General features: G+C 43.3%; 1 protein-coding gene and 1 long non-coding RNA gene across 2 annotated transcripts in view; one reads left to right on the forward strand and one right to left on the reverse strand.

The window, feature by feature from the left end:
* Nucleotides 1–491: 491 nt before the first annotated feature.
* On the reverse strand, nt 492–2,654 carry LOC136553710 (uncharacterized). The gene is made up of 3 exons (XR_010783207.1): nt 2,574–2,654; nt 1,199–1,279; nt 492–876 (listed from the first exon to the last, which is right to left on the reverse strand). It is a non-coding gene; the product is annotated as an uncharacterized lncRNA (long non-coding RNA).
* The window catches only part of SMS (spermine synthase), a 43,531-nt gene continuing 30,086 nt past the window's right edge, over nt 2,499–15,943 (forward strand). The window contains exon 1 of the mRNA XM_066545430.1: nt 2,499–2,631. Within this exon, the coding sequence (XP_066401527.1) occupies nt 2,580–2,631 (52 nt within the window). The 5' untranslated portion in view covers nt 2,499–2,579. The remainder of the gene's footprint in view (nt 2,632–15,943) is intronic.

Below are 15,943 nucleotides of genomic sequence, written 5' to 3' on the forward strand. Positions count from 1 at the left end.
TCACAAGGAGGCTTAAATTCTGTGGGCTTTGTTTTTAGCTTTTCTGTAAAACCCTATGTAATTTACTGTTTGCTTTCACTCCTACACACTGATATTACAGGTTTCTTTCTCTTGTTGGATGTTTTCCTACAGCTCTACCAAATTTTCCAAGATGAACCTCTTCTTTTTCTTCTTTTCCACTCTTTATTGAATTTGTTCATGTTGTTTTGCCAGCTTTTCCAGTTCCACCTAACCCAATGAGCAGCTGCAAAAGCCATTTATGTATAAGAACTGTCCTTTAAGTCAAAGTTTAAGAAAGAAAGACTTCATACTGTTCTTTGTAATAATTCATTAGTGTTTTCAGCTCTTCAGCCCATTACAAAATCATAAAATTCTCATCATGTAAAAAAGGACGCAGTAAAACCACTGTTCTTTTTTCCATGGCAAATTTAATTAAAAAGATGATGTTTCAACTTTCTCTAAGTGCCAGTCTGAAATGGTTGGCCCTCAATTGCAAAACTAATGCCAGGAAAAGATCTGGATGACATATTGATGTTCCCTTTTTTTTTTCTTTCCCTGTAAGCCCAGGAAAGTTGTTCATGTGTATGTAAGGGCATAATTTAGCAAGGCACTTAACACGTATGAACAAATACATTTGAAGGTACTTAGGTGGCAACATCACTATTACCTTCTTCCAAATATTCCACAATGGATAGACAATGTAACAGATTGAACAGAACACAGGGCGTTGCTCCCACTGAAGAGAGTAAAATCAATCCAGTAAGCTCCTTTATGGAATGAGGTAACTGAAACCACTGCAGCCACAAGCAAAGGTGAGAGATGTAAGAGATTTTAAAGAGCAGGGATTTCACTGGCTGTCTTGTGGCAGTTGCATGTCTGGAAAAAAAAATGTAGAGAGATTGAAGTTGGCAGCAAGGAAGCACTGATTTTGGTTAAATTAAAAAAAAAAAAAAAAAAAGAGAAGGCATTAAGAAAAATCAAAATTCTTTATGTTTCTTTATGTAATGGCAACAAGGATACACAAGCCACCCAAAAAGAACCATGCAACCCCCTACAAGATCCAGGACTGGATCAAAGACATTGAATGGGAACATGCAAAGCTGTATATTTTAGGTAATTAATCATAAAATCCCCCAGCCTTTCATGCATGAGCTGTGTCAAATGAAGACCATCTGAAAAAAGTATAGTTAGTACAGACCTGAAGATGTCTGTGTGTCTTCTGCTGCACATTTCCTGTGAATGTTTCTGCTTTGCTCAGGGTGCCTGTGTGGAACTATAACTGTTCAAAACAGGGATACTGTAAGTTTGCCCTGAAAAATACCTTATTGAAAGTTATGGAAATAATCATGGTAGCACATTAGATTACACACTAGCAGTTACTTGTAAATATCTTAATTTAATTGTGGAATCATATGAAACCATTGATGCCACTGCATTGTGCAAATCCACTCTCATTCATGCAATAAAATTAAAGGAATTTGCCAGCTGGCAAAGCTCCTAGTGACTGACACAGCCAAACATCTACCCCTGTTCTGAGCACTGGTGAGGCCACACCTGGACTCCTGTGCCCAGTTCTGGGCTCCTCAATTCAGGAAGGATGTTGAGGGGCTGGAGCATGCCCAGAGAAGGACAGCAGAGCTGGGGAAGGGTCTGGAGCACAAGTCTGACAAGGAACAGCAGAGGAAGCTGGGGTTGTTAGGCTTGGAGAAAAGGAGACAAGAGGTGACCTTATGCTCTCTACAATTCCCTGAAAGGAGACTGTAGAGAGATGGGGCCCGGTCTCTTCTGGCAGGCAGCCTGCGACAGGACGAGAGGAAACAGTCTTTATCTGCATCTGGGGAGATTTGGGTTGGAGATTAGGCAGAATTTCTTCACAGAAAGGTTAATGGAATGGGCTGTCCAGAGGGGTTGTGGAGTTACCATCCCTGGATGTTTTTAAGGAAAGACTGGACGTGGCACTCAGTGCCATGGTCTAGTTGACACGGTGGTGGTCAGTCACAGGTTGGATTCGATATCTCAGACGTCTTTACCAACCTAATTGATTCTGTGATGTTGTGATTCTGTGATCAGTCCTGTAGCTAACTACTGCTGAACACTATTTTTCTGGGCTTGTAATTGCACGTGATTAATGAAATTTGTGGTTTCAGCCCGCGGTTTTACAGTTATCCGTTATAAATAAAAAAGACTTTAAACAAAAGGCTTTAAAGACTCCCTGGTCTGGTCCCTCTGCAGGGAGGCACAGTGGGGCCCCTCCATGCCCACAGCGGGCAGCAGGTGACACGCGGCCCCTGCCCACGGCCGCTGCTGCTGGACCCGCTCCGCGGCCTCAGCGCCAGGACACCACTACTGGATTTCAGGGGGTGGCTACAGGTCAGTCGCACCCCCAAGGGCTCCCCGGCCACGCCGAGCGGGGTCTCCGGGCCCGCCGCTTCCCCGGGCCCGCCCCGGGCCCGCCCCGGCTCCGCCCCGCCGCGCTCCCCCGCCCGGCGCCGCCGCAGCCCCGCGCATATAGGGCCGCTCCGCCGCACGGGCCGCGCCGCCGCCGCCGCTCCAGGCATGGCACAGGGCTCTACCTTACTATGGCAGCAGCAGCGCGGCACAGCACCCTGGACTTCCTGCTCGGCGCCACAGGTAACCGTGCTGGAAGGCGGCGGGGGGCGCGCACCTTCCCCACTCCACCCGCCCCGCTGGGTGTCTCGCCGGGGCCGCCGAGCATGAGGCCCGCGCGGGCGCCGCCTCCCCCTCCGGCCCTTTCCCCGGCGTTCCCGCCGGGCCGTGTTTGTCCCCGGTACCAGCCTCTGTCCCTGTGCAGGCGGGCGGCCCACTGCGGCCTCCTGCCCAGAGCCCGCCGCCGCGGGGGCTGCACCGCCCTGGGGGAACCAGCGGAGCTGGGCCGGGCCGGGCCGAGGCGGATGTGCGGGTTCACCCGCGGCGACTCCAGGCGCCCCAGGGCGCGCTTTCCCCGCGGGGGCAGCGGGAGGCAGGCGCCGAACCGCAGGGCCGGGGGGAGGGAAGCAGAGCCTGGCTCTTGGCGAGCGGCCGGGCCCGGGCACCCCCGAGGCCGCTCTGGCGCTGCGGCTGCCCCGCGCTTGAGGCGGGTGCGAGGAGCCGGGCTGGCGGCTGCCGCCGAGCGAGGCGGGAGTGCGGTGTCACTGCGGTGCTGCTCGAATCTGCTGGAGAACGCTATTAGCGCTGGAGCGCCGGGCTGTGGCAGGGCCTGACCCCGCGGGTATCTGCAGGGGGCACGTTCGGGCCGGGAGCTGCGGCCACAGCCACGTTTCCCGGCGGCCGAGCCGGGTGGGAAGGTTTGGTGGGGGAAGGGGGGAGCAGCTTGGGCGCCAAAGCGCCTCGCTGAGTGCCGAGCCAGGCCGCGGGCTCGGTGTGGCCTCCCGGCACCCGCCCCGGAGCGAGCCTGGCCCTGTGTCGAACCCCTTTCTCCTCCCCAGTTTGGTGTGAAGGCAGTTCCCTGCATCCTTGCAAAGACAAAGTCTTTCATAAGCTTCGTTTGAGAAAGAGATTCCTGACCACAGGGGCTTTGCTGTGAGCTGTGCTCTTTGTGGCATTGCTGCATGTGCACTTCGGAGAGGTGGGAGCAGGAAGGGGTGATACTGCAGTTGTTCCCAGAGCGTGCTTTTGGGTAGCGTACTGTGGTTTTCACAGTGAAAACCTTTCGGTTTCCCTTTTATACTGAGTTTTTTTCAGGGCGGGTTAGCCACTCTAATGGTGACCTAATGGCAAATAAGATAGTGCTGCTATTTTCCTTGCACCTTGTGCTTGACTAACCTAGTATGAGCAGAATTGGTAAGCTAGACTAGTGTAAAAACTAGTTTCAGAGAAACCAACCAGCCCCCACAATGGCTTCTTTAACACTGTAGTTCTCTGAACTACCATGGTTTCAGGAGTTACAACAATGACTGGCTTCTGCGGAAGGGTTGAAATTGCCAGGGATAAAGTAGATGCTTTACCTATGGCTTATTTATTGAAAATAAGACATAGGTATATTATATCCTCTATTATATAAAAAGCAATGCTGTTAGTTAATGTGGTAAAGACCTTAATAATTGCTTTGATTTTAGGTAGGCTTTTCCACTTGCCTTTGCTTTTGAGGGCAATGTTTGCACCGTCTGACCATGATGGATGGATGTACCTAAGTGGGGTTGGGTTGATGGGCCCACTGTAGAAGTGTTGCTGTGTAGGTCAAAGGAAGGAAGAAGCATTTTTCTCTTCTTACATTCGTCTTGGCAAAACAGGCATCTTCAGTGGGACATAAGAACTTTCAGCAGTGACAGCTCAGTACTTGGTTTGTACTTCTTATGTGGAGTTTTCCCTCTCATCTAGTATTTATGGTGCAAAGCACAAAGGAGTCATCTAAATAGAAAAAAATGGTGAGTGTGCATGTGTAGATTGTATCACAGGAGTTAAACCTTATAGCTTAATCACAGATTCTTAACTGAGTTTTTTTTTTCCTCCAAATTAGGTGGTCAGTTAGACTTCTGAATGGTCTGGAATGCCATGAAAATAGCATTTAATAAAATTAAATGTGTGGTTTTGGACCTTCAGATCTTGTGAGGATAACATGTTTTTTCTAGGTCTCAGCTAAAGCTGTTGCATCTTTCCTTATGGAGAAGGCAGAATCTGTAAACTTGGTAAATGAACAGTCCTTTTACCTCAAAACATCAGCTGTGTCCTTGTTTTTGACAAATGTGTATTTTTGTATAGGTATTAATATAACAAAAGTTGCCAGCTTATCGTGGATGGGTTAAAAGGGACTTGAAGTGTTACCTACTTCCAAGTTCCTTGCCATAGGCAGCCACACCTTGGGTTAGGTCAATTTACACTGAACCACATCCAGCCTGGTGCTGAACACTTTCAGGGATGTGGTATCCACTGCTTCTCAGGGCAGTCTATCCCAATGCTTCACCCCTCACAGTAAAGAATTTTTTCCTAACATCTAACCAAACCTTTTTCAGTTTGAAGCCATTCCCCCTTGTCACTCCAGGCTCTTTTTCAAAAGTTTCTCTTCAGCTTTAAGCTCCCTTCAGGTACTGGAGAGCTGTGATTAGGTCACCTCAAAGCCTTCTCTCTTCCATACTGAACAATCCCAATTCTCTCAGCCTTTCCTTGTAGGGGAGATTCTCCATCTCTCTGAACATCTTGAACTTGGTCATCTCTGGACTTGAAGAGGTCCATGTCCCTCCTGTGCTGGTACCCCAGAGCTGGAGGCAGCATTGCAGATGGGGTCTCACCAGAGCAGAGGGGCAGAATTCCCTTCCTCACCCTGCTGCCCTCAGTGCTTTGGATGCAGCCCAGGGCACTGTTGGTTTTTTGGGCTGCATATACCTGTTGCTGGGTCATGTCCAGCCTCTCACCCACCAGCAACCCCAAGTCTTTCTAGGCAGGGCTACTCTTGATCTGTTCATCCCCAGAGTTTGTTGATACAAGGAGTTGCCCAGCCCTGGGTGCAGCCCCTTGCACTTGGTCTTGTTTAACCTCATGAGATTCCCATGAGCCACTTCTCAAGCTTGTCCAGATCTGTTTAGATGCCATCCCATCCTTCACGTATGTCAACCATACCACTCTGCTTGGTGCCATATGTAACTGATCTCTTTGTCTGTGTCATTAATGAAGATACTAAACAACTGGTCCCAGAATGGAGCCCTTAGGGGCACTTGTTGTTACTGATGTCCACTGGAACTCTGAGCCACTGACCACAACCCTCTGGGTGTCACTGTCCAACGATTTACTTATGCACCAACAGTTCACCCACTGAGTGCAGCTCTCACCAATTTAGAGAAAGGGATGTTGTGGGGGATTGTGTCAAAGGCTTTACAGAAGTCCAGATAATGGCAGCTGTACTTTGTAGGAAGGTTGTACAATAGTTTGTTTCATTGCAATGCATCTTCCAACAATTGTACATGGTAATGGGTTTTTTTTAATGGGTTTTTCTTTAAGAATCTGCTTGGTCTAAGAGCCATTGTACATGGTTGAAATAATCTGTATATGTTTCTCACAGTTCACTTTTAACATAGCAGCTATCCAATGGCATCATTGTAATTGTCTACCATCAAGACTGAAGATGATTATAAAGGCTGAGATGTTAATAGTTCTCTGGGATCTGTTTATCACTTTCTTCTCTGGTATGTGTCTCTTGTCTTTATCCTCTTCTGAGGTTCTCTGTGAGCGAAGGATGGAGGCTCTTTGTTGCTGCAGGGAAAAGATCTGAAGATGGGATTTTGTCATGTGCTAATACTTGTGCAGCTGGTAGCAACTGCTTGTGCTGCAGAATGGTGTGGATTCTGGTGGGTTATTCTCACTGGCTGACTTACTTGGCATGTCACAAACCCTTTCAATAACAGTCTTGATTTCTTCAGGCAGTCCAGTTGTCTTGGAGTATTTCACAGTGGATCCTGTCATGTATATTCTTCAGGACTCAAACGTACTCAGCAAGAATTGTGAGACTGATAACTTACGTAGCCCTTTCTTAGTGTTTGCAGTCATCACTTACGTAAGGTTGTTGGAAATGCCAGCAGTGTCAATAAAAATGTGGGTCTGGGGAGTTAGAGAAAACAGGTCCTCTTGTGTTGGTTTGAGATGGGGAAACACAGTATTGCCTTGGGAATTGCATGAGATTATTGCCATGGGGTTGCATGAGATGATTAAAGCTGTGTACTTGTGCTAAAAGCTGCCAGTTTGAAAAAAACTTTACAATAAATTTTTTGTGTAGTACAAAAATCTGTATGCTATTAAAAAAAAAAACTCTTTTGCCTGTCTGTGTGCTGTCCTTGTCTTTTTTTGTGTACTACAAAAATCTATATACTATTTAAAAAAAGGTCCTTTTCCTTTTACTTGTCCTTGTAACTATTTCCTCTAATTAGGCACCTCATTAGCTTTTTAGGAATAGTCAGTTAAAAATATAAGCAGGGGTGAATCTTTTGATAGCTGGTTAGCACAGCCTGAGTTTCAGTAATGGTCTTCTCAAGAGCTGGTTATATTAGCAACTCTAGAGGTCAGCCCTTTGAACAGAAGTATTTTACTTATCTGTGACCCTGGAGATAAACAGACAGCTTTAGCAGGCAAACAGCATAGTGTTCCCTATCCTAAAATACAAGAAGATTATTTTAACATTTATAAAAATGGATACAGCTCACTGGCCTTCTTTAATTGGGGCATAGAAAGCTTTAGTTGTGGTCTTTTTGTTAGAAGAGATGAATTTGAGACTCCTTAAGTTACTTACTTTGAGGGCTTTATTATGGAAGTATTTTCATATTTGATGCCTTATACCTGTACAGAGTTGATTTTAGATTTACTGTATGTTGTAAATCTGCTTGCACATGGGAGTTTTTCCATCCATGCATGAATTTGTCAACAAAGCTTAGTTTTCTTGGTTGTTGAGTATTGAACTGATGGATATTCTTCAGGTTTCTCTAAGGGGGTGGGAGGAGATTTGTGAGATTTGGGTTCTTTGCTTCAGAAAGGCAGATTAGTTGGAAATCAGTTGGAATTGTCTCCATGTTTGCTGTTTGGGATTATTGCTGGGGGGATTATAAATAGTGTATGGCACTAACAGTTGTGCCTGTAATACTGAGGGCCAGGGCACAGATGAGTGAGCTGCTGTTGGAGAGCAGTGATTACCTGAGCTGGCACAGGTACTAAAACCAATGCTTAGGAAAGGAAGCTCTTGGGTGAATTACACACTGGGAATGCTGGGGTTGGAGAGAGTGCGGGTAGGGCAATGCTTAAATTAAAGAAAAAAATTGATGTGAATGTGTGTGTGCATATGATCTGATTTTCCTCAGATTAATGTTTTTTAAGGAGATAGAAAGAAGGGAATGACCTTTTGTAGGCTGAGCATCCTCTGTCAGTAGCTTGCTTCCTGTCTGCAGGCTTGGGTCCACTGCTCAATTCTGACACTGCGGGGGGGGGAAAAATCCTAACTATCAGGTGTTCTGAGTTACCCTCCTAAATATTCTTTCAGTGTTGAAGTTTTTACTTAGGCTATCAAATTGTTAAATATTTGAACTGAATGCAGTTAAAATAATATTTTCATTCTTGTCGTTGTTTGGATTGGAAGTCTTAATGTTCTTCATGAGCAGTACTGAAGTTTTATGTGCTTATTTTTGGCTGTGTTGATCTAAACTTTTGAAGGGGGGGAAGACTTGACAAGGTTTTGAGTTTTACACCTTCTAAAAGCTTTTCTGTTGAGTTTCCTTACTTTAAGAAAGAATTAAGAAAATAGTTTTCTGAAAGGGTAATCTCCTGGGAAGGGGAGTGTTTAGGACAACTAAATACTGTGGGGAGGGGGGGTTGGGGGGTGCTGCACTGGCTCTTTCTTGCTACTTCTCTGAAATCTCTGCCCTAACTTCTACCTGGGAAAACACTCCATGAGTTCAGTTGCTTCTGTTTTGAACTGTGTCTTGCTGTATTAAAGACAATTTGGAACTGGTGCTGGTTTGCTTTATTTAGCAGATAACAGTTCTAGATGTTGAATCGTTGTTCATCCCATACTAAGTGTGGAAATAGCATATTAGTGTGGAGAATGCAGGAAGAGATGACTGGCATTGAAAACTCGATATTTTTCTTGAAAACTTGTGGTTTCTTTCTCAAGTAAGTCAATCTTGTGTATGAAGGAGCAAGAAGATGCCAAGTTCAGTATTAGTCCAAGCCTAAGATTATAAATAAAGTTCATCAATAAAAGATTTGAGCACTTAGCTGTATAGAGAGTTACTTTTAATTTGATGTTCTCTGGTGGGTGCTTTTGTTGCTGGATGTATTAGAAGTGCTAAGGCTTTGTTTTTTTCCTGTGAGACAGATTTTGTTTTTTGTGGCTGGAGCTGGCTGCAGTTAGCTGTAAAAACAAGTATATTTGAACTTCTTGTGAGGGAATGATATCTCTGATCCTTATGGCTAAATTTGACTGGTTCTGTCAAGCATTGGATTGTCTGAAGTGCTGAAACATCTGATTGCAGTGATAACATGCAGATGACAGGCTTATCTCCTTACCTTATTGATTTATGGTATGTGAACAAAATTTGCTGACTCCTTAGCTATGATCTGTATGTGAAGACCGTGTAAATAAGGCTTAGACAAGACTCAGATGTCTCTGGAGCTTGCAACTGTGTTATCAACCTTTGCTAAAGGTGTGTTTGCAACTGCAGTTGAGGAATGGGTCTGTTTTGGTTGTTTCCTTAGCAGCCTCCATGAGTGGTGTGGAGCCTGTGCCTTTGTCTGGGCTGTTGTGAGCTGAGCCCTGCAGGTCTCCATGGTCTAGTCCTGGCAGGCCTGGACCAGGAGCTGGCCTGCTGAGTGTCAGAGCACAAATGGGGCTTGTCAGGAGGTGTTAACACAGGTATTAATAGCTTTCCATTTTTAGCAGTAACGACTGCTATGAACTCATTGCCTGCTTTTGTTGGTTTCTAGTTTTGAAGATTAAAATGCTTTATGACTGGAACTCTGAAAATATAATTATCTCATTCTCCAGCATGATGTCAAGTTCTCAATGGCTGCTTGCTCAGACATGAAGGAACTGTCACCTGCAAAGGTGAAGGCTAACAGTGTGGGAGATGTTTGTTGTGAGGCTCATGGTTTGAGGCTGTAGAGCAAATTATTTCTGGAAATTAGGACTGCTTTTGACACATCAGTGTTTGCCATTTCAGATACATTTCTCTGACCATGCCTCTTAAATATAAAAGTCCTTGAAAGGAGAGGAAAGTATATAGGACAAGTACTATGCTTAATATTGTTCTAGAAGATGGTCAGGTCATAGGTGATTAAAGTGGCTTGAAAGATGTAAGTAACCAGAAGAGCTGATATTATTTGGACATGCTGAAGTTCTGTTACCAAGTGTGTTTTCTTCTCTACAGCTTTTTTTGTGTGGAAGGTCTACAGGTATTTCAACAGATGCTAAGGTTTAAAATGTGAACAGTCTTTGTATGCCAGTTGGTGGACTTCAGTTGTGTGTTACTGGGTGACAAGTGAAGTTTAAGGCATTGAAACTACATTTGTTGATACTAAGGCTCAAGTGGAGACCTGTGTTGTTTTGGGATTTTTTTGTAGTTACCAGAGAACTGCTTTGTGATCTGTTGTGCACATTTCCAGAAGATGGGCATTTAAAAAGTTAACTGTAGTAGGATGCCAACCATTACTAACTGCAATTAGATGCCAGATATAGGAGAATACTTTTAAAGCATATATTTAATTAAAAATAGAGAAAAAAAATTGTAAATGTCAGAGTGAATGGGGAGGCTCTACTAGTGGTTGAAAATATGGTCCCTAATGTGCTTCCAGACATGATGGTCTTCTAAAATTTTGCCAAAAATGAACAAGGGAAAACCCCTCTCACAGGTCTCTGTGGTGGATTCTTTTTAGTTTTCCATAATATATTGTTCTGCAGGAATCATCAGGAGTGAGCCTTCAGATATTGATGAATCCACAAGCAGAGGCACCCTATATTTGCACAGTAAATTAGATTTTTTGATAGCCCTGATACAGCAAATCAAGAAGAGGAAGAGTGAAGGAATAACTTATTTTTAGTGTTTTTATTCCATTATGGAAGTGGATGGATCTCATAGGCCTGTATTTGCCGAAAACTTGAAATCTTCTGTGGAATTCTCCCTTGAAAGTGATTAGGGAGCTAATACAAAGGTGATGGTAGTGCAGGGGAGGAGAGAGTGTTGAATTCTCCTTTTTGTAGCTGGGTATTGTTAATGCTTTGAGAGCTTGTTCTGATCATGGTTGTTTTACCCACAATTTCCTTCCTAAAGGACCCTTGGATGCACAGAGAGACTCCTGTTGGCTCTGGTGATCTCATGGAAGTGCCACTAGCTATAGTTACACAGTAAAGCATTTGTCCTTATTCACTATGTAGCTGGAAATCCTTAAAAATAGGAGTGGGGGAAATAAAAAAAAATAGTTCTGTGGAAACCTTTGGAAAAAGCAGCCTTCTGCTCCTAACCTTGTGTGATACATAATGCAATACAGTGAGTGCACCAGGAAACTTGATGATCTGTGTTCTCTTGGATGAATTGAGTAGTAGATGACTATTTCCACCTGCTGCCCTCTTAAGCCTCATGCCACACATGATTATTGACTTCTGTGTCTAAGTCAACATAATGAGGATGGTCCTCATGGGTGCAAATTGATTGAAAGGAGTAATTTTAGTATAATTTTCTGCTTCCTGCTGTTTTCTTCTTTCGCAGAGCTGGCACGGACAAAACAAAGGATTTTTCCTGTATGTGTGTTCTAATGGGAGACTTTGAAACTTAATACTCAGAAGGTGTATGTTGCTAAAGCCAGTTGTTATTCATTTGCATCTGTTAACACATCAGGAAAAAGCTACCTGCTTTGTTCTGGGCAGTTATGAAAGCAGGGGTCTTGGGCTGTGCTTGGAGGCTGTACTCTCATTCTTGTGAGGCGTGGGGTTATCTTGTTGTTGGAGGACAAGGCTCAGCTTAGGCAACTGTTGGCATTCTGACTTTAGTTGAGCCTGCAATGTTGCTGTGAAAACTCCAGATAGTCTGTTTCAAACACCGGTGTGCCCCCCTCACTCATTTTCCATGCAGGTAGATCCTTTTAACTAGCACAAAATAATTACAATTCTTAAGTTTTCTAGTTCTAAGAAAAAGATTGCCATGCAGGAGTTGATGACTAAGTGATAACAAGTTATCTGCAAATTATTATGTACTGCTCTACCTGGTCACATACAATGGAGAGAAGGACCTGGGAGGAGGAGGCAGCTGTTGATTTTCCATAAACTGTAGTGACTTTTAGCTTTTTTTTTGGTTTTTATTTCTGTTTTGTCAAGTGCTAAAAAAATCTAGGACATGCAAAATACATGGGAGCCTGAAGCTCCTCCTTGGCTCTGGATTTTTCAAAGCTTATGAACAATTTGCTCACCAAACATTTCTGCTGCAAACTTCTTAATTCTGCAGTTTTTTCATGGTTGAGATTGAGATACAATATTGGCATTGGAAAAATGCCTAGGATCAGTCTGTGGGTGAGATTCCCTGTACACCTGTGAGCCTGAGGACACTGTTTCCAGTAAGAGGTGGTGGTGGAAGGGGCTGCCAGTTTCACTGTGGTGAGCTCAGTGCCAGAGCAGTCAGGTGTGCATCTGTGGCAGGTTGGAGGCACCCTCTCCTGCTGCTCCTCTTGAACTGCCCCTGGACCTCAGCTGCCTAGAAATGAATCTCTTCTGTCAGGTGTGTTCCTTTCATCACTTGCATGTGGTGCCCTCCTGCCCTGTCTCTGTATTTCCTTTTCCTTTAAGGTTTTTGAAGAATGGGAGTTGATAGGTAGGGTGCCTGTGTGCAAGAATATCAGACTTGCAAAACACAAGGATTTATTATGTTGAAACAACCTAAACAGCTCTGAACTGAAACGATATGCCAGCCCTTCAGGTTGCTATTTACTCTTAGCATATTCTGCACCTTGATTCCTAATGTATGCTAACTCTTTCATGTATTCTTAATGGAACACTTAGTTTGATTTGTTTTCTTCACCTTTCTCTACTGAATATTTAGCTGCCAAGGGAAAATTCATCAGTTGCTGAATCATATATAAGTGCTTTGATCTGTTTTATTGTTTTGGTTATGCTATATTCTCACTTGCTAGAAGAAATGGTTGAAAATCAGGGTAAGAGAAATTTGAAGTTAGAAGTGGGGTGAGTATTTTCAATGAGAATTAATCTGTTCCCATAGCTTACTGAAGTTTTGTTAATTGTAGGGCATGAAGATGTCTTAATCCAGAATATTTTTAGAGGTAGTCTGGCTCAATAGCAGATGATTCCAACACTGAGCTCAAGTATGAGGGTAGAACTAGCCAGTGTTGTGCATGAGGCCAGACTTGGTGCTTACAGTGACTCTGGACTTTGCCCTCATGTTCACAGATTACTGTCAATTACTGACTGCTTTGCTGCTTAAATTCAGAGGAGCATCTGAAACTGCTGCAAGTCTTCTCTTCAGATGTGGCAGGGTTCAAAAATCTTCTGGCTAAACTGGGCATTAACTCTTTTGAAAAATACATATATTTCAAATCCTATACATAGTGGGTTTTGTTCCTCTTCTCTGAAGTTGAAACTCTAGGCATTTTTCATTATTTCTGGGAAATAATTATCAAATGCCTAAATCTGTATTTCATACTTTGTATCCAGAGTTTTTTTCTTTTGTTCCTGAATAACAAAAGATGTAATGATACTCGAATAATCATTTAGATGTAGATTCAAAGGTGTTCCTGTTGTTTTAATCACCATTGTCCTATTTGCTTATCAATGCTTGATAAGAGCATATCTGAGCTTGGAGTGAGGTGGTGACAAGTGGATTTGGGTGAGGTATCCTGAGCTCACTGAAACTTCCTGATGCCTTCAAGCAACCACTTAAGGCCTCAAACATTTTATAAGGGAATCTCCAACTTAAAAGAATTAATTAGCCCTCCAAGGCAAATCTTGTGTGGTATAACTAAAAGGATACCTGGTGAAAAGAGCATGTTGTTGTTTTAATTTCCTAAAGTTAATAGCATAATAGGGAGAGCTTAATCAAGCTTGTACCTGGGTTCTTAGCAAAGAACTTTGTGTCTGAGTGATGAGCTGTATGTGAGGGGTTGATCTGTTCATGGAGCAGAAAAATACCAGTGATGATTTGTCCTGCTGTGTCTGCCAAGATGCACCTAGCAGGATTCCTTAAAGCTGTTGAAAACAGGCTAAATGTGTTACGAGGACTTCAGTTCTTTCAGTCTGTTTGCCATCTTGCTGCTGAGTCTTCCAGAAGCTGCAGAAGTGAGGTGGTTTGGGGGTTGGTTGAACACTGGTTCAGTTTGAGTCTCATGTCATTTTACTCTTGGCCCTTGGAGGGTATTGCATGCATTAGTAAACAGGGTTTTTAATGTTTTTGTGGTGGTGGCTTAAGAAGTAAGTGGTGGAAGTAGGCATTTATTGTGAAAAAGATGGAGAAAGGTAAAGGAGTTGGGAAGGAAGCAAATGCTGCTGAGGAAGTGGGGACTGCATGTCTGAAGTGACAAAAATTCTTTGTGCATGTACTGGCATTGGAGCAGCTGCTCTTACCTTCTCCAGAAACGGCTGATGCCTGCCAGAAGCTGCAAGTTCAAAGTGAGCCTTGCAAAGGTCCCTTGCTAGAGCAAGGCAGAGATTAAAACCTGTTTAAGAGCTGTGGCTCATAGTTATGGCCCCATTTACCTATTCTTTTGATGTCTGAAAAACATGTTGGTTTGATTGCTGGCCCACTTGTAACTGCTGTAACCATGGTTACTGGGCAGACAAGCTGTGTACTCTGAGCCTTATTGCCTGTGCCCTGGTAGAACCTGACACTGGATAGGAAGTCTAAAATCTTACTGGTACAGATGATGCATATTTTTACAGAAAGTTCGGGGAAGGAAGAAGTTTCATGGTGGTAGTGTGCTGGGGTGTTTCATCAGTGGTGCTCCTGACTAAGAAGGAACCAGCAGTTAAATAATTCACTGTGGTCTAACAAAATTTAGTTTTGTTGGTTCTATTTGCCTTTAGCTTGCAACGTGGAGTTGAGTGAGATTTAGAAAATGAAAAATAAATCTATCTCAGAATATACATTGAGATCAGATAGAATGAGCAATAAGCAAAGCCTTCCAACTTCTATTAAATATCCTTGGCTACTGGGGAATTGGCTTGCTCTTGGTTTTACTTGAAGAAAGGCAAATACTCTGTCAGTTGCTTCAGTCTGTCTGATTGAAGCATTCAGAGCAATTCAAGTCTCGGGTTTATAGATGGGCAAACATAAGTTTCAAGCAGTCAGATTTTTAGCTTAGTCTACTGTGGAATTGGATAGAAATGATTGATTGAGAAACTTTGATTTATTTGGTATGCATCTGTTTTCAGTTCTTTGCGCCTTGTACAACTCCATCTTATCCTGGGAACTATTGCTGGTTATGTCCTCTGGCTACCTTTACTGGCTTCCAGTGTATATGCATTTTGGGAGCAGGGGTAAAACAAAATAAGTACCTTGGGAATAACTCTTTAAGAAAGTCACAATGGGGAAGATGTCTGTGCTGGAGCATTCGGTTGTAAACTGTCTCCATACTAAATCTGTGTCAGGTGATGTCTCTGGTGGAGATACCAACTCCTGGTTATATTGTTGCCATATGGCATGACCATGGTGGCTTAGTTCTGTGTTTTGTGAAGTGGAAGTGATGCTGCTTGCCTTCCAGGGACAGCCAGTAAATTAATGTTTTGTTAGGTCTCCTCACTGACACTGGTGGGCTAAGTCTTTCCAGTTTTGGTCCTGTTCTGCTAAGTGCAACTTTAGGAGCATCTTCCCCTAATTCACCTTGTCAACTCCAAAATAAATGGGCAAAGCTTGCAACTTGTTTTTGAGACACTTATTTGAAGAAACTAAAATTGTTCATTAAAGCTATGTTGTGGGTAACAAAACCCCCACAAAACTGTACAGCAAACTTGAAACTTCTGAATTTAACATATTCTGACTGAATAAATACCTTTATGGACAAATTATCAGCTTGCTTTTGAAGGTAGTTGTACCAGAGTAATGTCAGTTATTTCCAAGTGAGTTTTTGTGTGCTCTTCTGAGAGTTCTTATCCATAATATCCTGAAGATTTCAACTGGGACTTGCTCTGGCCTGGGTGTTAGAAGAAAGGATGTTTGTGTAGGGTTAGGGTGGATAGGTTAGTCTTTGATGCCTTTGTAGTTACCCAGTATTACAGCTTAACTTTTTTTGAGGTTTCTTGTCAGTGCTGTGGGGTTTTTTGGGGATTGCTGTTTGTGTAGTAAGTCATTTTAAAAGAAATTATGTGAGTAAAGACTTGTTTGGATTGTGATATAGTATATGATCAATAGTAGCTGTAATAAAAATACTCTGATTATATCCATAGTAGATAACCATTTTTGCTCAGGTGAGAAAACTGATTTAAAGTTGTTTAGATACCCATCCACTGAGAAATATC

This window comes from Molothrus aeneus, chromosome 2 (assembly GCF_037042795.1).
Source record: "Molothrus aeneus isolate 106 chromosome 2, BPBGC_Maene_1.0, whole genome shotgun sequence".
Lineage (NCBI taxonomy): Eukaryota > Metazoa > Chordata > Aves > Passeriformes > Icteridae > Molothrus > Molothrus aeneus.